The sequence below is a fragment of the Portunus trituberculatus genome, chromosome 22, assembly GCF_017591435.1.
Source record: "Portunus trituberculatus isolate SZX2019 chromosome 22, ASM1759143v1, whole genome shotgun sequence".
Classification (NCBI taxonomy): domain Eukaryota; kingdom Metazoa; phylum Arthropoda; class Malacostraca; order Decapoda; family Portunidae; genus Portunus; species Portunus trituberculatus.
In genome coordinates, this window is record NC_059276.1 from 6949528 (window position 1) to 6971008 (window position 21481).

Consider the following 21481-nt stretch of genomic DNA (forward strand, 5'->3'; position numbering starts at 1 on the left):
AAACATGTGTGAATGAAACAAGAGTCTTTTTAAAATATACGTTAGGTTGCCACAATTTTCAAAGTGTACAGATATGAGGAGCTTGGTTCATATGAGTGTTCTTCCTAAATGTAAAGTAGAAATCACATTAAATTGTCAATACAGCTATCAAGCTACCCTTAAAAACCTGTCTAACTGAAACAAGAATCTTTTGAAAATATAGGTTGGGTGACACTATTTTTGAAAGTCCACAAAGATGAGAAACCTTTTTCCTAAGAAGTTTTATGCTGTTCATAAAGTAGATATCATGTCAATCTGTCAATAGAACCATCAAATTACCTTTACAAAAACGTATGACTGAAATAAGAGTCTTGTGAAAGTATATTTTATGTGGCCACTATTCTTCAAGGTACAGAGAGATGATAAAATTTACCCATAGCAGGGTTTTTACTATTAATAAGGTAGAAATCATGTTAATCTGTCAATGGAACCATGAAACTACCCTTAAAAAACCATGTTACTGAAACAAGTTATGAGGAGCTTTGTTCATAAAAGAGTTTTTGCTTTTGATTAGGTATATATCAATTTAATCTGTAAATAGAACCATCACACTTCTCTTAAAAACGCGTGTGAATGAAACAAGAGTCTTTTTAGAATATACCTTAGGTTGCCACAATTTTCAAAGTCTACAGATATGAGGAGCTTAGTTCGTATGAGTGTTATTCCTAAATATGAAGTAGAAATCACCTTAAATTGTCAATACAACTAGCAAACTACCCTTTAAAACCAGTGTAAGTGAAACAAGAACTTTTTAGAAATATAGGTTGGGTGACCACTATGTTTGAAAGTCCACAGAGATGAGAAACCTTTTTCCTAACAGGTTTTATTCTGCTCACAAAGTAGATATCATGTCAGTCTGTTAATAGAACCATCAAATTACCTTTGAAAATAACGTATGACTGAAACAAGAGTCTTTTGAAAATTTATGTTATGTGGCCAGTATTCTTCAAAGTACAGTGAGATGATATAATTTATCCAACTTCCTGAGTGTTTTGTCTTTGATTTGCAGGATTTTCTTCGTAACAAGTTAAAGAGTGACGTGTACAAACCCATGTTCCTTAACTTCTCAGCACACACCACCACCACTCATGTGCAGGACTTGGTCATGGGTAGCCTGGACAAGCGCAAGAAGGGTTGGTTGACTCATCCTGTATGCTTTACCTTTGTGGTCATTGTTGTTGTTGAACCAGCAGAAAAATAATTAGGAAATATTTGATACTTGTTGTTAAAAGGAAGTCACAGAAGCTTTGTGTCCTGCAGGTGTGTACGGGCCGCCGGTGGGGAAACGCTGTGTACTTTTTGTAGATGACCTCAACCTGCCACAGACAGATGCCTTTGGCACACACCCACCCCTTGAGTTGCTGCGTCAGCTTGTGGATCACGCCACCTGGTATGACACCAGGAAGGAAGTGGAGCCAATACGGCTGGAAGACATGCAGGTCAGGGATAAGTACTGTAATACTATTTTTGTTATTTGGTTGAACATATTTAATTTCATGCAGATGCATTTTGAAGCATCTTTTGATCCTCTACTACTATATCCAGATCATGAAGTAAATATTTTGATACATTAAACTGTCAGGTTGAATCAATTTAGCTGCTTTCTATCAGCTGGTATCAACAATGAGTCTGCGCGAGAGTGGCAGGACAACCCTCACCCCTCGCTTGCTGCGCCACTTCAATGTGGTGGCCATCAATGACTTTGACGACACCACCATCCACTCCATATTCTCAAAGGTGTGTGTTTTGTTGTCTTACCTGCAGTGTTTGTGGCTGATAAGAAAAGGAAAACATTGCTTCTACTACACACTTGGACATTTCTTGAACCTTTGATCAGTCCAGCATTTTTCCTGAACAGATTCTGCTATGGCACCTGGACACTCGGGGCTTCAGCAAGATGTTTGATCCGTGCATTGGGGAGATAGTGGCAGGAACACTGGAGGTGTATCGCTCAGCAGCCATTCACCTGCGCCCAACTCCCTCACGCTCCCACTACATCTTTAATCTGAGGGACTTCTTCAGGGTGATCCAGGCAAGTGTGGCTTCACCTTTGTGTGTGGAAGTGATGGCCAGTCTTGTGTGTTTGTCTACCTCTCTATACTTACATATTTGGATTATTCTTAGAGGTCTTGGTCTGTTGGACTGTCATTGATTTATTTTCTCATAACATTATACAATCACACCTGGCTCATTTTAAGAACTAGTTGATATTGATGATAAAGTAATAACTGTAATAGTTTATTGACCAAAAAAATACAAATTCTATAAAAATACAGAAAAATGATTATCTACATAGTTGTAATTTTTTAGGATTGAATTGGAAATATATAGTATCTATGGGTGATATGGTGGTGGTAGGGTGTGCTGCTGTCTGTGCCGGAGACCATGGAAGATCTACGCTCCATGAAGAAGTTGTGGGTCCATGAGATCTTGAGAGTGTTCTATGACCGCCTGGTGGACGCCAATGACCGCAAGTGGCTGCTGGATCGCATCTCAGCTTCCTGCACCAACCACCTCAATGAAGACTTCAACCAGCTGATGGGTGAACTGGACCAGAATGGGGATGGGGAGGTGAGTCACAGAGAGGTGTATTGGGACCAGATTGGGATGGGGAGGTGAGTCAGGGATTAAAAACAAGGACATTGATCTTTCTTGTATTTCTTATTTACATTCATTGACATTAGTGGAAAGGAATGCTTGACAGAATGGAGATGGGGAAGTGAGACAGGAAGAGGTGTGTTGACTTAGATATTTGACTTAGATAGAAAATAAGGACATTGATCTTTTATTTCTTATTGACACTGATTGACATAATTGGAGAGGCGTTATGATCAGTGTTTACTTTATCAAATCATTCTCCTTCAGGTGTCAGAGGGAGATCTGAGGAACCTTGTGTACTGTGACTTTGCTGATCCCAAGAGTGAGAGTCGACATTATGTACAGGTGAGTGTGAAGAATGGTATGTGATGGATTCTACATGGCTGATAAGATGATAAGGTAGTAAAATCTTACCAACCTATGCCAAGATCCGGAAACTTTCTGTGGTCATGTTGGTGTAATATCTTGTGCTTATTTTGCTTTTATCTTTTGCTCTTCTTTTCAGTGTCACTGGTGGAAAATTTATAAGGGTTAATTTTCATTTGTTTATGGTGGAATGTTATTTTAGACCTATTATGTGTTCTCATCCTTTTAACCTTTTAAATCTTGCAGGTGGACAATTTGGAAGGGCTGCGTTCTGTTGTGGAAGGTTACCTGCATGAATTCAACAACATGAGCAAGAAACCCATGAATCTAGTCATGTTCAAGTAAGACCAACAGATGGAAAGAGAAATGCAGAGAAATGATGATAATGAATACAATGGTACAAGTAATTTTCCGAGAGAGATAGCAGGAAAACAGGCTGAAGCAATACAATATGTTCTCTTAATTCTGTGTCACATTCGTCATCACCTTTTCTAATTTTTAAACCTTCATCGTTTTAGGTTTGCCCTTGAGCACCTGGCCAGGATATGCCGAGTGCTGCGGCAGCCCAGAGGACACGCCATGCTGGTTGGAGTGGGTGGCAGTGGCAGGCACTCCCTCACACGCCTTGCTGCCCATATCACCGACTATGAGCTGTTTGAGGTGAGATGAACGAAAGAGAGGAATTGAGTTTTTGCGAGGTGAAGAAAAAAGAACAATTTGTCGAGTTGCTGTAAATGTTAACTGTTGGAGAGAAAAGGTAGATAAGGAAGTAAAAATACAAGGGATATTATTTCAAATCAGTGAAAGTGTATAGGAAAATAATCTCATCTAAAAAAAGCATGAAATGACGTGTTCTACTAGTGAGACGAATCTACAGTATATTTACTTAGTTGTTTAAGTGATATTGGGATGAAGCAGTAATCTTCCTCCTGTAGGTTGAAATGAGTCGTAGCTATGGCATCACTGAGTGGCGTGAAGATCTGAAGACCATACTGAAGAAGGCAGGGGCAGGGGAGCAACACATTGTCTTCCTCTTCAGTGACACTCAGGTTGTCTTTGCCTCCCTTTCTTGTTGAAGTCACTTATACATATGCTGCTTTATTTTGTTGTCTCAGGCATGGATGCTTGTGTGTTTGCAAGTGTACTTAGAGTATCAGTGTTTGTAAAGTGTAGTTTGAGTCTTCATGATATAATGTAAACCCTCTATTAACAAAATCACTAAGAAATGGTGCAGTAACAAATTTAATTAGATAAAACCTACATATTATCTCATGTGATGATCTCAAGAGCTTCATAAAGTATCCAAGTCAGGTGTAACTCATTTTCTGTAGCATGAGACTCTTCAGTGGTTGTGTGACTAGTGGCTAAGTGATGCATTTTGTCTTCTTCAGATTAAGGATGAAATCTTCCTTGAGGCCATCAGCAGCATTCTGAGTCTGGGGGAGATCCCGGGTCTGTTCCCCTCAGATGAGAAGCACACCATTTGTGACAAGATGAGGAACATTGACAGGCAGAGAGACAAAAGTAAACAGGTCAGTGGATGAAGGTTTAGGAAAGATAATAATGATTTTGATAATTGTGTAAGTGGAGATGAATTAGAAGCTGATAAAAGATAATAGTAAATAAATGTGACCAGATGGGGAACATTGACAGGCATAGAGGTAAGAGTAAACAGGTCAGTGGATGAAAATGAAGGTTTAGGAAAGATAATGATACTCTTGAAAATTATGGCAGTGGAGATGAATAAGAAATTAATAAAAAAAAAATATATATAAATGGCATTGAAAAGGGGATGATCTTTAAACTGTTTATATTTGGTTATATATTCCAAGAGTTTTGATGCAGATTTAGTTTTTTCTGTGTAGACGGATGGCAGTCCTGCAGCTTTGTGGATGTTGTTTGTGGAGCGAGTGAGGGAGCAACTCCATGTGGTACTTGCCTTCTCCCCATGTGGCGAGGCCTTCAGGAACAGACTCAGGAAGTTCCCGGCACTGCTCTCCTGCTGCACTATTGATTGGTTCCAGGTACTCATCAGCTGCCTTTCCATTTCTCTTACTTTTCTTTATTTCAAGCCCTTTTGCCATTTTTATTTTCATTGGCCTTATTCAGTCTTTATTCTTCATCTGATCTGTCTGGCTATCAGTATAACAGTGTGAGATTCCCATTAGAACTGAGACATTGTGCTTTCTCTCATAATGTCAATATAAATACATAAGAACAGTTTCTATTATCCTTTACCTTTTTTTTTTTTATTTCTCATGGACTCTACCTATTCAACCTTTGTTCTTCATGTGATGGGTTTATCTACTTACATAACAGAGTGAGATACCCATTACAACTGAGGTATTTTGCCTTTTCTCATTACAGCAATATAGATACAAAGGAAGTTTCTAGTGCCCTTCACCTTTTTTTTTTATTTTCATGGATCTTTGTTCTTCATCTGGGTCTGTCTACATATATAACACAATGAGATATCCATTTGAATTGAGATATTTAGCTTTTTCTTATTACAGCAACATGAATACAGAGGAACAATTTCTAGTGCCTTTCACCTTTTCTTTGTGTTTGAAATATAGTACTGAGTTTTAGTTGTTTCTCCGTCCCTCAGGCCTGGCCCGAGGATGCGTTAGAGGCAGTGGCTTTGCGGTTACTTCAGGGTGTGGAGTTGCCTGAGGAGACCCTGAAAGGATGTGTCTCCCTGTGCCAGTACTTCCACACCTCCACACAGGAACTCTCTGACAGGTGAGTGTTTCTGTTAACCCCTTCAGTACTGGAATGCATTTTTATCATAATTTTTGGTGTGATTAGACAATTTTATTTACATTAGGAAGGGTCTATGGAGGTCAGAAGGTTAATGGCCAGAGTCTTCACTGTTTTAATCTCCACATAAATTTTTAAAGCTGTATAAAATCACCAGTTAGTAAGCAGAATGAATATGAAAACATGTCATGGTAATGAAAGGGTTAAGGTGTCATCAAACAATTTCTTTCCATGGTACTATTCTTTGTAATTTGTGTTCATGTGCTTTAACTGTATACTTTAGTGGTTCCAAAGTATTTTTTACAAGAATAAAAGTTGCCATTTAAATACTGTGGCTTTGTTTACTGTGATTTTTGTGTATATAGTTAGAGGTTCTTAATTTTGGCAGGTTTCTGAAGCATCTCCGACGTTACAACTATGTGACGCCCACCTCGTACCTGCAGCTCCTCCACACCTACATGGTCATCCTGGAGCGGCGCCGAGGGTCAGTGTGTTGACTTGTGATTAGGAGCAAGGGAGGGAATGTATTACTCTATTGTGAAAGTATAATATAGTGTCACTGGCAGGAAAGCAGTGTGTCATGCTTCAAATAGAGGAAGCTTTATTATATAGTTTGTGTCTCAGTGAATAGTGATAAATGATGAGCAGAAATATAAACACCAAATATATGTGATAATTATGATGTATGGTATTTTACTAGATTTACAAACTAAAAGTACTAAATACCACTACTAAAATTGAAGCAAATACCAACATGTGACTGCTGGCTTAGCATATGCTTAAGTAAATAGACTAATAGCACATACACTTGTATTCAGAAATGCCTCTCCCTCTCACTATAACAATTTTCCAAGGCCATAGAGACAACTAGCTGGGTTTTCAAGACAGTGTCACCTTTTAATAAACTAGAAATTTTGCCAATCTATCACTAGAGCCATAAAAATACTCTTGAAAGCACAAGTATCTTCAACTGGAGTCCTTGGAAAGCAGTGATGGTGAGAGAACAAAGCGTTTCAGAATACGGGCCATAGAAAGAATACAATTACTAAAAACATGTGGCTTTGTGTGGTGGCAGTGAGGTGAAGAAGTTGGAATGTCGCTATACCACGGGTCTGGCTAGGCTGGAGGAGGCGGAGACTTCTGTCCTGGCCATGCAACAGGAGCTTCTCAACCTCCAGCCAATCCTCCTCACCAAGACTCGTGAGGTGGAGGAGAAAATGGCTGTTGTGGAGAAGCGCAGGCAGGAAGTGGCTGAGGTATGAGAGAGAGTGTCAGAAATTTATAATGGTGTGAATGATGTATGTGTGTGTGTGTGTGGGTGGTTTGTGTGGGTCACTTTGTAAGGGATTGGTGGCTTGGTTTATACATAGATTGGTAGATAGATTAGTGTTTTAAAGTTGATATGGGTGAGGTGTGGAAGAAAGTGTGTGATTCCCATCTTATTATTCCTGAAAATTTTAAGGTTGAGTGTTTTGCATGACTTTTAACTGAAATAGAAGACAAAGTGTATTTTAGGAAGAAAGTATTTGTACATTTGCTGCTTTGTGGATGTTAAAATCTAAATGTGTTAATTCTTGAGGTATTTTGATCTTACTGCAATTTTGAGTTCGGTATTCTTTAATGATATACGAAGCAATCTTCTCATCCTTGAAGCGTTAACACTGCCACATCACCAGGTGGAGCGAGTGGTGCGGCAGGACGAGGAGGTGGCCAATGAGGCTGCCGAGGCTGCCAATGGGATCAGAAAGGAGTGTGAAGCTGAGCTGAACTTGGCACTGCCACTGCTGGAGGAGGCCACTGCTGCACTCAACACCATCAAGCAGGATGACATTGTGTTCATCAAAGCTATGAAGAATCCTCCTGCTGGTGTTAAGCTGGTGATGGAGGCTGTGTGTGTGCTGCTGGTGAGAAATACTGTAACAATTACTATTACTATCACAGACCTTTTGCCTCTGTCCTACTATCTGACTAAACTCTTTTCTTCCTAGCTGAAAACTCCTTACTTCTGTTGAACTTCCACAGGGGGAGAAGCCAGACCGAGTGCCGGATCCTCAAGGCACCGGCAAGATGGTGGAGGAGTACTGGTCTGTCAGCAAGAGGCTCCTTGGTGACATTAAATTCAAGGTCAGTCTGGCATTCATTTCTAGTAGTTGTAATTATATACCAAAATTTTCATTGTTTCTCTTGTGTTCTCTTACTACATGTCTCGTGTAGATGAGAAGTGATCTGACACCTTTGTTACTGATTCGTCATCTCATTCACCAGGAAAACTTGCTGAACTTTGACAAGGAGAACATAAGTCAGAAGGCCATCCAGACCATCCGCTCCAAGTACCGGGACAACCAGGAGTTCAAGCCGGAGAAGATCATGGTGGCGTCCAAAGCTGCAGAGAGTAGGTGGCAACAAGTTACTGTTGTGGCAGACATGGATCACTGTAACTAAGGAGGCTGTCTCTGTATTTGTTGTCAGCACTTCATATCCTCTGATAGAAGAATGTCTAGGATTTACTATATTCAGTGCCACTGATTGCAAAGGGTCTCCATGTGTTTCTCACCACCTCTGCCTCTGTTATGTTCTAGGTGGCATATTCAAGTAATTATTATTAAAGTTTGGTTAGCAGTGTGTGTGTTGGTAGCATATCCAGCAATACTGGTTACAAGGCTGCTTCACTCACCAGGTCTGTGCAAATGGGTACTGGCCATGGAGCGGTACGAGGAGGTGGACCGCAAGGTGGCACCAAAGCGTGAGGCATTGCAGCGTGCAGACCAGCAGTACCAGGGTCTGATGGGGGAACTGCGGAAGAAGCAGGAGGCACTGAGAGGTGTTCAAGAGGAGCTGGCTGGCCTGCAGGCAGAGCTTGACACTGTCAAGAAGGAAAAGCTTGAACTTGAACAGACGGTGAGCTGCTGAGTGTGAGATGAAGTGTTTGTGTAGTTACTTTACTTCCTTGCATATAGATAGACCAAATATAAGTGTATAGTACATAAGGTCCCATGATGAGTGAAGTGTTGTGTTTGTGTCACCAGGTGGAGCTGTGCAGCATCAAGAAAGACCGCGCTGAGCAACTCTTGGCTGCTCTTGGTGGTGAGAAGAGCCGCTGGACTGACAATGCCCACCACCTGGCACAGGTCTACATATACCTGACAGGTGACCTTACAAGCACACTGGCCAGCTTGACCATTTTGTTACTACTTGTGTGTAGGTACATGTGTGTGGCATAGGATTCTTGCCTGGAAGGAACATTGTCATTAACCTTCAGTCTTACACCAACAGGAGACATGTTGCTGGCAGCAGGTGTCATTGCCTACCTGGGGGCCTTCACACCAGAGTACCGTGCTGAGCAGACGGCCAGGTGGCAGCAGGAATGTCGGGAGAGAGGTGTCCCTTGTTCAGGGGAGTTCCTTCTGGCCTCAGTGAGTTCCCCTCTGGTGCTGAGCTGCCAGACATTGGGGAAGGAATCTTACTCATTGTCTCTGTTTAGAAGTATGAATGACATGTTGCTGGAACAGCAGCTGGCTGGAGTGTTTTCTTTCTGTTAACTTTCATTGCACATATTGTTTCTTCATGCAGGTGCTTGGAGACCCTCTCACCATCAGGGACTGGACACTCAATGGCCTCCCCACAGATCCATTCAGCATTGATAATGGTGTCATCATCAGGTACCAAACAGTTTCACCTAAAGTGATGTTGCTTTTCATTTCTTATCATGAAAATATTTGAGAATGTATATAAGCATATACTTTTGTTCTGTTTGTTTTGTAGGACTAATAATGTTTGTATTTGGAAAGGATTAAGGAAAGTACAGTCCAGGTACCATGTAAGGGTAACTATTGAATATGTATTTAGAAATAGATGCTAATTCCAAGTTTTACAGTGGAGGTAAATACTTCTTTATTGATATAAGGTCATGAGAACATTAAATTGGTGTGCAAGTTTCCTTAACTTTTCTTGTGGCCTGCAGCAACACCACCCGGTGGCCGCTGCTCATTGATCCGCAGGGCCAGGCCAACAAGTGGATCAGGAACATGGAGAAGGACAACTCCCTCCAGGTGGTGAAGCTCTCAGACCCAGACTTCATCAGAACATTGGAAAACTGCATCCAGTTTGGCCAGCCAGTCAGTATCCATCCTTAATGCAAGAGAGAGAGTGGGAGAGAGTATTATCATGTAGTGATTTTAAGTTATATTGTATAAGATGCAGTATTGATATTAGCTTCAAGATTATTGATATATATGTGTCTGTGTGTGGCTCAGGTTTTGCTTGAGAATGTTGGTGAGGAGCTGGATCCAATCCTTGAGCCTCTCCTGCTGAAGCAAACCTTCAAGCAGAGTGGCTCCACCTGCATCAAGCTTGGCGATGCTACCATTGAGTACTCGGCTGACTTCCGGTAAGGAAGAAATGTTTTTAAGGATATTGATATCTTGAGATTCTGTAGCAGATATAAAGTTTTTACTATAAGATTATAATTTCTGAAATAAAACAATAAAATAAGAGAAAAGCTGACAGTGATACATGTAGAAACTCCATAAATTCTTGAAAAATATAACCCTAAGCATAACAGGAACAATGTGTCAGCAAAGTCCCCCTTGCCAGCATGTACCTGACCACCAAGCTGAGCAACCCAAACTATGTGCCTGAAGTGTCTGTGAAGGTCACCCTCGTCAACTTTGCCCTGACTGGCGCTGGGCTGGAGGACCAGCTGCTGGCGCTGGTGGTGGCACATGAGAAGCCTGAGCTGGAGGAGGAGAGGGTCACACTCATGCTTCAGACAGCACAGAACAAAAAGCAAGTCTTATTTGACTCTGAAATTGGAAGATCAGAACCTCTTGACTCATCTTCAAAATTCAGTTGTTAGATAATATATAACCAAAAACATTGATGTAAGTATTAAAAATATTTGACAAGATTTACTGTTGCAGGAACCTGAAGGAGTTGGAAGATCGGATCCTGTCAACTCTTTCCTCCTCGAAGGGAAGCATTCTTGAGGATGAGACGGCAATCAACATCTTGAGTGACGCCAACAGACTGGTGAAGGAGACCCAAGAGAAGCAGACCATTGCTGAGGAGACAGAGAAGAAGGTGAGGCAGACACAATGATGAGTACACAAAGAGATGAAAGACAAAACAAATGGATGGGGAAATAAATGGACTATCTTTCCTTTTCTTCATCAAGTTATTGGTGCCAAAGTGTTTATATTGTATCTTGGAACTTATATACACCCTTGTGGTCTAATGTTTGTTTTATGGATTGGTTCTGAAATGTCTGAAATTATGGAATAGTCTTGTTTACCAACTCCTCTTTCTTCATTTCCACCTCTTTTTAATCTTCTTTTCTTCACTTTCTTCTTTATTGTACCTTGTCATCTCTTGATTTACTTATAGTAGTATTCAATTCATCAAGTATTCCCATTACTCTTGGTACTTCCTTCTATCTTTTTGAATGAATTCCTCATTTCTTTTCCTTTTCTTTTTATCTTTCTCTCCATCTCCTCTCTTTATTCTGCCTTGTCATCTCATTCTTGACTTATAGTAGTATGTGATTCATCATCTTGGTATTTCCTCTTATCTGCATCAATGTATTCTAGATCAACACCACTCGTCTTGGCTACCGTCCTGTTGCCGTCACTGCCTCCATCCTCTTCTTCACCCTGCGAGACCTGGCAGCGCTGGACCCCATGTATCAATTCTCCCTTAACTGGTTTGTCAATCTGTTCTCTAACTCCATTGACAACTCTGAGAAGGCCAGTGAGCTCCTGACCGCCTGAGTGCACTGAGGAACCACTTCACTCTCAGTCTGTACAACAATGTCTGCACTGGTCTGTTTGAAAAGGTAGCTTCCCTCTCTGTTTCCTTTGTAAGTGTGTATGTCAGGGAAGGATGGATAGGTTAACCAAATCCACTGTGGTCTTGGTGATTTTCCAGGTTTAATTGGTAGTGTGTTAGATTTCTGTTCTTGAGGTTTAGTGTCTGGCTGTCTCATGTTTTGGAAGGGGTTATTATTTTATGTTTATAATGTTAAGGAAATTTTGTGTTTTATTTAATGTAAGTTTGAGTAATGGTTCTACTTGTAATGGTAAGATTTGAAGATATATTTGTTAAAGTAATTTTGAAAGCATGAAAGTCAGGGAATAAGGATAGAATTTGATATTTGATTCCTGTATGTAATTCCTCATGAGGTTGCCAATTTCTTAAAGTGGTCTCTGTATGTTGAGTAATGGTGCAATGTAGTGTGCTGTTTTCTTCAGATATTCAAGGTGAAGTTAACAATGTGTGTATCCTTTGTTTCATTTGTCTTTCTCTTTGCCGCAGGACAAGTTGGTGTTTTCCTTCTTGGTGTGTGTCAACCTGCAGCGGTCTGAGAACAAGATCGTGGATGCTGAGTGGCTGTTCCTCCTGACGGGGGGTGTGGCACTGGCCAGCAACGCGACCCCCAACCCTGCCCCTGACTGGCTGCCAGAGACCACCTGGGTGCAGTTCCAGCGGCTTTCCTGTCTGGCGTCACTCAAGGTATTTCTTTGTTAACAGTTTCCTAAAAGATGAAGGTTTTTTTTCTCTCTCTCCATTTGTTTATTATGTAAGATATGAGTTCACTCCATTTGAAGAGTTGTCAGTGTAATTGAATTTGTATTAGTTGATTTTCTGCACCTTTGAATTAATGACAATTTATGCATTTAATAGCATATGGGGATAATACAGCAGGAATTGTATTTTCAGTACAGCATGTTAAACACTTGAATTAAATGAAGTTGAAAGAGAGAAATTAACAAAGTAAGTGAGGAGCTTCTTGCATCTAACTGAAGAAGTTTTCATGAGTGATCATAATACTGGATGCAATACATCACTAAACAATACAATATTTCTGTATGCTGTTTCTCATTCCTACTGTCATGCCACCTCCTCCCTGCAGTACCTGGTTGGACCTCTTCTCGGACCATATTCAGGAGTGGCGCACTGTGTTTGAGTCAGAGGACCCCCAGAAGGAGACCATTCCAACAGGAGAGGACGAGGAGCTGACCCGCATGCAGCTGCTGTGTGTCCTGAGGTGCCTGCGGCCAGACAAGGTGGTGGCAGCAGTGCAGGACTATGTAGCAGGTGTGTTGTGAGATAAACATATATAATAGTCAACATCCAGTACTGATTAAGAAACTAACAGTAACTGAGACACTGACTACTGAATCCTGAATAGACCAGCTGGGGAAGGCAAACAATAATAGCTATAGGCAACATCCAGTACTGATAAAAAGCTAACAATAACTGAGATATTGACTTTATTATTGAATCCTGAATAGACCTGCTGGGGAAGGCATACATTGAGCCACCTCCCTTTGACCTGGCACGCACCTTTGCTGACTCCAACTGCTGCCTTCCTCTCATCTTCCTCCTCACACCCGGTGCTGACCCGACCAATCTGCTTCTCAAGTTTGCAGAGGACCAGGTGGGTGTTTTGTGCACTGTAAGTAGAGGTATATTCAGTTTGGTTTACTGTTTGCATATATTGGTTTGGTTAGGTTAGGTTAGTTTAGATTAAGTTAGATTACAGTTAGGTTAGGTTAGGTTAGGTTAAGTTAGATTCAGTTAGGTTGATAGCCCTGTTGGTACCAAGAAGACAAGGACAGGAAGAGCTCAGAATCCTTCACAGATCCCATTGTTAATCCTGACAGGGTATGGGAGGAGATCGCCTGCAGAGTGTGTCACTTGGGCAGGGCCAGGGACCAGTGGCCAGGAAGCTGATAGAGGAAGGGGCTCGCACCGGCACGTGGGTCTTGCTGCAGAACTGTCACCTGGCTAAGTCCTTCATGCCGTCCCTGGAGAAGGTAAGACAAGGATACTGGATGTGTTTGTAAAGTTTAATGGACTAATTCTGTCTGCTTGTGTTCTATATTTTATCTTGTATCCTTGTTTTATATATTGCTGGTTTAAGTTTCTTTGTGCCTTTTGAGAACATTAACAGAGTTTTCACTATATTTTTTCATCTAATTTTAGTTCCTCAATGATATTTCAACTCCTTCACAATATTTCTGTGATGAAGGAAAAGGAATCCCCAGTTCATTATGTTGCACCAAACTGTGCATTCAGATCCATTTCCTCTCTAATTCCTGATCTTGACACTCCTGGACATTTTTCTGAAGTGTTTTACTGCTTAATTAGTATACTAGTTCTGTTGGGTTAGGTTAGCTTTAACTATTTTACTATGAGTTTTGGGTATGATTAGACAATTTCATATATATTAGAAAGGGCCTATGGAGGTCAGAAGATAAATGTACACAGTCTTCACTATTTTAATCCACACAAAAGTTTCTGAAGCTGTATAAAATCTCCAGAATAGTAAGCAGGATGAATATGAAAACACGTCATGGTCCTGAAGGGGTTAAAGTGCTTGACAACCTTGCACACTTTTCTGAACAGCTGTGTGAAGATCTGAACCCTGAAGCAACTCACTCTGATTTCCGGCTGTGGCTCACCAGCTACCCATCGGCTCACTTCCCAGTCTCTGTCCTTCAATCCAGCATCAAGATGGTCACAGAGCCTCCCAAGGGACTCAGAGCTAACCTGAAGCGGTGAGGGGGTAGTATGTGGTGGGGGATAGTAAAGGTTGTGGGTTGAAGAAGAGAAATAGAAGAACTGTAGAAAGTGATAAGGGGCAACAGATAAATGATGTGAAAGAGACGGGTGGAGAAGCAGAGGAGAATAGAGGCAGTAGATGAAATAGACAAGAAAAAGGATGGAGAGGTATAGAGAAAGAGAGGGACTGTAGAAAGAAATAAGATGTAACAGATAAGTGATGTTAAGGAGAGGGGTGGAGAAGCAGAGGAGAACAGAGGCAGTAAATAAAATAGACAAAGAAAAGAGAGAGGTATAGAGAATGAAGAAAACAGGTTGTAGGTAAAAATTAACAAGAAGAGTCTGAAAAAGTGAAAGAATTTAAGAAGAAAAGCAATAAGTTTGGAGACAGAGATGGTGAATGAGATGGAAAATGGAATAGAAAAAGAGGGATAATGTAAAGAAAGTGGCAGTATATGAGGCAGTGACAGGCATCTTAATTATGTATGTGCTTATAAAAACCTACTGTTCCTCCAGCCTGTACCTTGCTGACCCACTCTCTGAGCAAGACTTCCTGCTGGGGTCGGGCTCTTCAGAAAGGTTCCGCCGCATGCTTTTCTCCTTGTGTTTCTTCCACGCTGTCGTGCAGGAGCGTCGCCTCTTTGGTCCGCTGGGCTGGAATGTCCCTTACTCCTTCTCCGACACTGACCTGAGGATATCGGCACAGCAGCTCCGGAACCTCCTCGATAACTATGTGGTGAGTGAAAGTTCTCATGGCGTTTGGTGAAATACACATTGGAAATACTTGTATATATTGAATTCATATCCAAGTTTAGCTGTTGATAAGTAATACCTAATTTAGTGTTTCCATGAATGACTATATAAGTATTTTTTTCAGAGATGTACAGTATCCATATTACATATTTCTGATGTGCTAGTCTTCTGTGGGAGGCTCATGCATAGGGTGGCCGTGGCAGAAACATGTCAGTGCTCAGTGTGCTGCTCATACAGATCCTTCATTCATGCTGGAAGGGAATGGAGAAATTGTCTTGTTTATTTATTTATTTATTGTAAGAGGACTACTGTCCAAGGGCAACAAAAACTTGGAGTGAAAAAAAAAATGTCTGGTTAATGTCAGTTCCCATTGAGATGTCAGATAGAAAGATGAAAAACAGGATGTGTCTTGAAACTTGACTGATGAAAGAGTTGAAGCCATGGTCACATCATGCAGGAAGCTCCCAGGACCAGCCATCAAACTAGATAGGAAGACAATAACATTCACATTTTTATCACTTTACACTCATTCCTTTTTTCCTGTGAACTAGGTGATAGTTTAATTTACAGTATATAGTATACTATACTATGTATATATATATATATATATGTATATTGTCATACTTTTACACCACAGCTTATATATTTCAACACATTTCCTACAATATTATGTATAGAACACTCTTAGTATCACCAAGCAGTATTGAATTTTGACAACACATTTGTACACATTTTACACCAGAGCTTATATAACATTTTATTGGTTTATTGGTTTGCTGGCAGACATTAGCTTTTCTTGGTTCTTTTCTCCACTCATAAGATGCAACAGGCTTTAAAGATACATTTCAGTGGAAGTGGACTGCCTGGAGGCTTAACACTTATGACCTTTCTCATGTCATGTTAGAATGGAACAGGGTTTTAGGATTCATCTTTGCCACAACACACCAGCAGCTTCTCACAGCAACATCCAGTGTGTAATCGCTTTCCATTTCTTGTGAAAACTCGCTTAATAACCCGGTCTACTCTCGCCTCCCTGCCGGACCATTCCCGCGATGGTGAGCACAATCCCCTTTGGCCATGAGTCGTGTGTGGCTTGCTTCTCAGACTCCTCCAGTGACTCGGTGGACTGGCAGAGAGTGGTGATGCTGTGTGTCTCCTGTTGGATCCTTGCAACGTGCCCTCAGCATGTCTCTGGGCTTTAGTCTCTTGCTTACTTCCATGTCCATCTCAAGTTTCTGTCATATGTTACCTGTACAGCTCTCCGTGTAGCTGAGTCTGAGAGTCTGACCTGGATCAGTAACTCCTTGGATTTACTGTACTACTCTTTTTGTTTCTTGTTTTTTTGTAAGATACCATACAAGAGCAACTGTCTTGGTTTGTCTGTCTTTCGCTAATACGGATTTGAATACAACAATCCGCATTGTTCCTGCCCCCCTGAGGACCACAGTGGTGAGTGTGTGGCGGGACGGCTGTGGTCCTGCAGGCCATGGGTGGGTCACTTCAAGCTTTCTATATTTCTTGTTATCCTCTCTTTCTCTTATTACTTTCATCCCTGTTACTGTAATTGTTAAGTAAGGCTCACTATTCTATTAAACAATACTACTGTGTATATAAGTAAATCAATTATATCATGAATAAATAAAAAACAAAAGTAATTAATTATGTTGTTAATTAATACTAAATGTTGCAGCTAATCATTTAAATATAAATAACTTTTAAATATGAAGATAAACCAATTGTTAAATAATAAAATAATAAACTGTTGATACCAATGATTAGAGACGGCAGTGGTAATGCATCCTGTGTCAGTTATCTAACATATACCTTTTTCTCTTTCCCTTCCTTCAACATCTTCCCTCCACACCTCTTGGCCTGTCCTCACTCCCCTTTCACACCACCACCAACCTCTCTTCTCAACTATCCTCTCCTTTACCCTCCATACTATCAATATTTCCTCTCCCCCCCTCCCTGCCTTCACACACTCCCTGCCACCTCCTGCTCCCCATCCTGACCCACCCCCTGCAGGAGATCCCCTGGGAGGCCCTGCACTACCTCACAGCAGAGTGCAACTACGGTGGGAAGGTGACTGATGAGCGAGACAGAAGGACCCTTAGCACCATTCTAAGGCTCTTCTACAACCCTGAGGTGGTGAAAGAAGACCCTCATGCCTTTGATCCTCATGGTATGTTGTTCATGTTTTGCTTCAGTGCTTCATGATCTCCCCTTCTGTACTTTGTTTCGTTCTTCCATCTTAGTAAACTCTTTTTCTTCTTACAAGTGTCTCTGATTAACATTTCAATATGTACATTGTTCTTTCATGACTTTTTTTCTTCCTTTTTTTTTTTTTTTTATTAATTTCCTCCTGTTCTTCTTTATAATAAAACCCTTCAATGATATGTTTGTCACTACATACACTTTTGTGAGGGACAGTACATAAATCCATTTCACTGTATTCTTTTGGCACCTAAAGGATCTAAATTTCTAAACTCTTTTCCAAGTGACGTAACTAAGGGAGGGCGGAGGGACCATCACACACTACACACACTGGAGAAGCAAGGCCACAGCCTCTCGAGTTACATCCTGTACTTATTTACTGTTAGGTGAACAGGGGCTACACATTATAAGAGGCTTGCCCATTTGCCTTGCCTCTTCCCTGGATTCAAACCCAGACCCTCTTGGTTGTGAGCCGAGTGTGCTAACCACTACACTAAGCAGAAGACTGCACCACCTCAATTCTACATACTTTCAGAAGACTTTTTTATGTAGTTTTATGTAGTGGCCTAGTCCCATATTCTTGATACTCACAATAGAGGCTTCTTTATTCAAATAAATAGAAAAAAATCAGCTAATTTGATTTAGCTTTAAAAAAAGAAAAGAAAAAATAAATGTAAATGCTAGTCACACCACTGCCCCTGATTCTTCCTCTGCTCCCCTGCAGGAGTATATACCACACCCTCTGATGGGGACCACGGCCACTTCCTGGAGCACATCTCTGAGCTGCCCCGTGATGCTCCTCCTTACGTGTTTGGCATGAACAGCAATGCAAGTATTAACAAGGACCAGGCGGAGACCAACAAACTCTTTGCTGCTGTTCTTCTCACTCAGGTAAGCAGTGTTGAACCTTGTGTCCTCTTTTCTTTGCCTTATTTTTTTTTTTTTTTATATTATATATTGCTGTTCTGTTCATTCAGTCAAGCAATGTCTTATTTTGTATTTGTTGTAGTCTTTATTGAGTCTTGTTTTCTCTGAAGTAAGCATGTTCTTTCATTTTCTCTTTTTATTCTTTATTTTAACCCATTACAAGGGAAGTTATGGAGGGACACAGACAGAACACTTGAGTACATAGTTTCTTACCATAATTAATTTGTTTCCATATTCTGTCTTTACCCTTGCAATATTTTACTGGAATACTCTTAGTCTGCTTCACTCTTCCCTATAGTAAATATCTGTTTCTTTGCAAGGGAATACTGAAGCAATCTGTCTTTTATATTAACTCTTGAACATTCTCAGGCAACCTCACTATCAGGCGGTGAGGGCGGGAGTGGGGAGGGGGAGACAGTGGGCAGAACCTGTGAGGAGATCCTGGGACGCATACCACCTCCCTTCCACGTGGATGCTGCCCTTGCCAAATACCCAACACGGCGGGAGCAGAGCCTCAACACAGTGCTGGTGCAGGAGATGAGTCGCTACAACACCCTCATCACCACCATTACCACCACATTGCATGCTGTCCTCAGAGCTATAGAAGGTGAGTCACTGTAGGTTTCAGAGGCTTATAATATGTTTCAAATATAGACACTGGACTTCAATGCTCGTATTTAAGAAGAAACGCCTTCCTCTCTCACTACAACAACTTTCCAAGGCCACAGACGTAACTAACCATACTTTTAAGACAGTTTCTCCTTTCAATCAATGAGAAATCTTGCCAATCCATCACCAGAACCATAAAAATATCCTTAAAAACAAGAGTATCTTCAAATAAAGCCTTTGGAAAGCAGAGGTGGTGAGAGAGTAAAGCATTTCAGAATAGAGATCTCAATTATTGGGTTTGGTGGGATTCCATGGGTAACTGATGTATTCCAGGGACGGAGAGGTTGACTGAGGAGGTGGAGGAGGTGCTGGTTGGGGTGAGAACAGGCCGCGTCCCTTCAATCTGGCGTGCAAAGTCTTATCCAACCCTTAAGGGACTTGGCTCCTACATCACGGACCTCTTACAGCGACTACAGTTTCTCCAGGTACAGTGGTGTCATAGTTTTCCTTATTGTAGGTGTATGTATGAGTGGGTGGGGAGTGTTGCTGTGACAGTGTGTGGAAACAAGGTGAAGGAGGAGTATACAAGAGGTGCTTTATGGTTGGGTAAGGCTTGTTCAATTAGCCTCTCATGTTCAAATCCTTAGTTGTGTTGATTTCTCAGTCTAGTTTTTCATTTAGTATTTACAGTGAGGTCATGGAATAAGAAGGTCCGTTGTGTATAATTGATCCTCTTAAAAATATGACTCCTCTCTCTCTCTCTCTCTCTCTCTCTCTCTCTCTCTCTCTCTCTCTCTCTCTCTCTCTCTCTCTCTCTCTCTCTCTCTCTCTCTCTCTCTCTCTCTCTCTCTCTCTCTCTCTCTCTATTTTCTTATATTTCTTCAACAGTTTTTTCTAAGTACTCAATCTATAATCTTCTCTTTGTACTCACTGAGGCATAAATCACACTCTAATCACATAACACCTATCTTTCTCACTCCTCAGGGCTGGTATGACAAGGGGCAGCCCAAAGTGTTCTGGCTGAGCGGGTTCTTCTTCACACAGTCCTTCCTGACGGCGGTGCTGCAGAACCACGCCAGGGCACACTCTCTTGCCATTGACCAGCTCGCCTTTCACTTCAGAGTACGTGCACACCCAACACTTGTTTTCTGTGTGGCTAATTTCTTGTAGTTTTGGTGTTGGGTGGAATATCTTGCTCTGTCTTCCACTACCTTGTTTCCTTAACCCCTTCAGTATTTTCATATTCTGGTTACTATTTGGTGATTTTATGAAGCTTTAGAAACTTATGTGGGGGGTTAAAATTGTGAAGACTGTGGTTATTAATCTTTTGACACCTCCATAGACTCTTCCTAATGTTAGTAAGATGGTCTAATTGTACACAAGTCTCAAGAAAAGTGTGTCCTAGTATGGAAGGGGCTAAGACTTGTTTCTGGTACAGTTTTGTTTAGTATGTTACAGGACTGTCACGATGAAGTGGTGTAGTGCTCATGGCAAAGGTTTAATGATGGCTCAAGGTGTTTTTCTAAGTGGGAGAGGTAGCACTTTCTATTAACTGTTACTGGTGTCTGCTTTCATTAATACGTTGCTGTGATAGTTTAGATAATACCTTTAAAATCACCAGACAGAATATTATTAGTTATCCTTTCATTCAAGCTTCTTTAACCACGCTTCCCTTTCATTATACAAAGATTAATGTTTTCTAGGTATACTGGACTATCAAACACCTTCCCCGCGGTATAAAGAGTAGTGAGGGCTTGTATTTGTGTTGATTTAGTGGGTGTGGCGTGATGGTGTAGCCCCGTGTGTTTTGGCGCGGCTCGGCAAGGCTTTGGCATGAGCAGCGGCCGTGGTGAGGGATGAGTGTGTCGCGCAGCACATAGTTAGGCTGCTGATTATCCTGCTGGAGTGTCGCACCGTCTCCATTGGGTGATGCTTTATGGGGCCGCTTCAGAATGGAAAATGTACGAGTATGTCTGAGGAAGTGATTGTTGGTCTTGTGTGTGTGTGTGTGTGTGTGTGTGTATGAGGGAAGGCGTGCGGCTGTGTGGTGTGTGGTGCGTGGTGCGTGGTGCGTGATGTGTGGCGTGTGGTGTGGTGTGGTCAGGACGCGTCCATCAGGTGGCGTATCATTACTACGCCAATATTCACCATCACAAACAAGACTCCAGTGCATGGGGATTTATTCAATATGGCTCCAGTACTCCCGCAGATGACTGATGACACGGTCTGTATACAACCATCCAGGTGTTGTTGGTGTGGATGGAAGGTCGTTGATCTGCATGTCACTTCATTGTTTTCACTTTCCTCCCAGCACACTCATCCCTGCATGAAAGAGATCAGTGCAGTGCAGTACAAAACTTGATCGGCAATGACATGAAGCACTGTGTCACAATGCTACCTATCGTCTGAATAAACCAGGCAGTTCAGACCACCTGGTGCGTGGTGTGGTGTAATCGTGCCTGGTGACAGCCTCCCGCCGCAGGTGATGGACGTGGACGAGGACAGCCCCGTCCCTGAGGCTGGCACATACATCCGGGGCCTGTACCTTGAGGGGGCTCGCTGGGACGCCGCAAACGACCGCCTGGAGGAGGCTCTGCCCAGGAGGCTGCACGAGAACATGTCGCCGGTACACGGATTATTCTGTTTCCTCTGG

At 41.7% G+C, this 21481-nt stretch overlaps 1 protein-coding gene across 1 annotated transcript in view; it reads left to right on the forward strand.

The window, feature by feature from the left end:
• The window catches only part of LOC123507491 (dynein axonemal heavy chain 7-like), a 43259-nt gene that overhangs the window by 21140 nt on the left and 638 nt on the right, over positions 1-21481 (forward strand). Inside the window, 39 exon segments of the mRNA XM_045260400.1 lie at positions 1049-1172; positions 1300-1478; positions 1651-1776; positions 1898-2071; positions 2398-2610; positions 2905-2982; positions 3250-3344; positions 3522-3663; positions 3939-4052; positions 4395-4535; positions 4869-5027; positions 5612-5745; positions 6152-6247; positions 6839-7019; positions 7440-7667; positions 7786-7887; positions 8029-8155; positions 8441-8661; positions 8790-8910; positions 9037-9176; positions 9334-9422; positions 9725-9878; positions 10017-10150; positions 10357-10548; positions 10683-10842; positions 11349-11514; positions 11517-11593; positions 12073-12260; positions 12671-12855; positions 13053-13198; positions 13425-13577; positions 14170-14321; positions 14842-15061; positions 17104-17260; positions 18017-18183; positions 18589-18826; positions 19162-19313; positions 19813-19950; positions 21311-21454. Of these exon segments, the coding sequence (XP_045116335.1) occupies positions 1049-1172; positions 1300-1478; positions 1651-1776; positions 1898-2071; positions 2398-2610; positions 2905-2982; positions 3250-3344; positions 3522-3663; positions 3939-4052; positions 4395-4535; positions 4869-5027; positions 5612-5745; positions 6152-6247; positions 6839-7019; positions 7440-7667; positions 7786-7887; positions 8029-8155; positions 8441-8661; positions 8790-8910; positions 9037-9176; positions 9334-9422; positions 9725-9878; positions 10017-10150; positions 10357-10548; positions 10683-10842; positions 11349-11514; positions 11517-11593; positions 12073-12260; positions 12671-12855; positions 13053-13198; positions 13425-13577; positions 14170-14321; positions 14842-15061; positions 17104-17260; positions 18017-18183; positions 18589-18826; positions 19162-19313; positions 19813-19950; positions 21311-21454 (5907 nt within the window).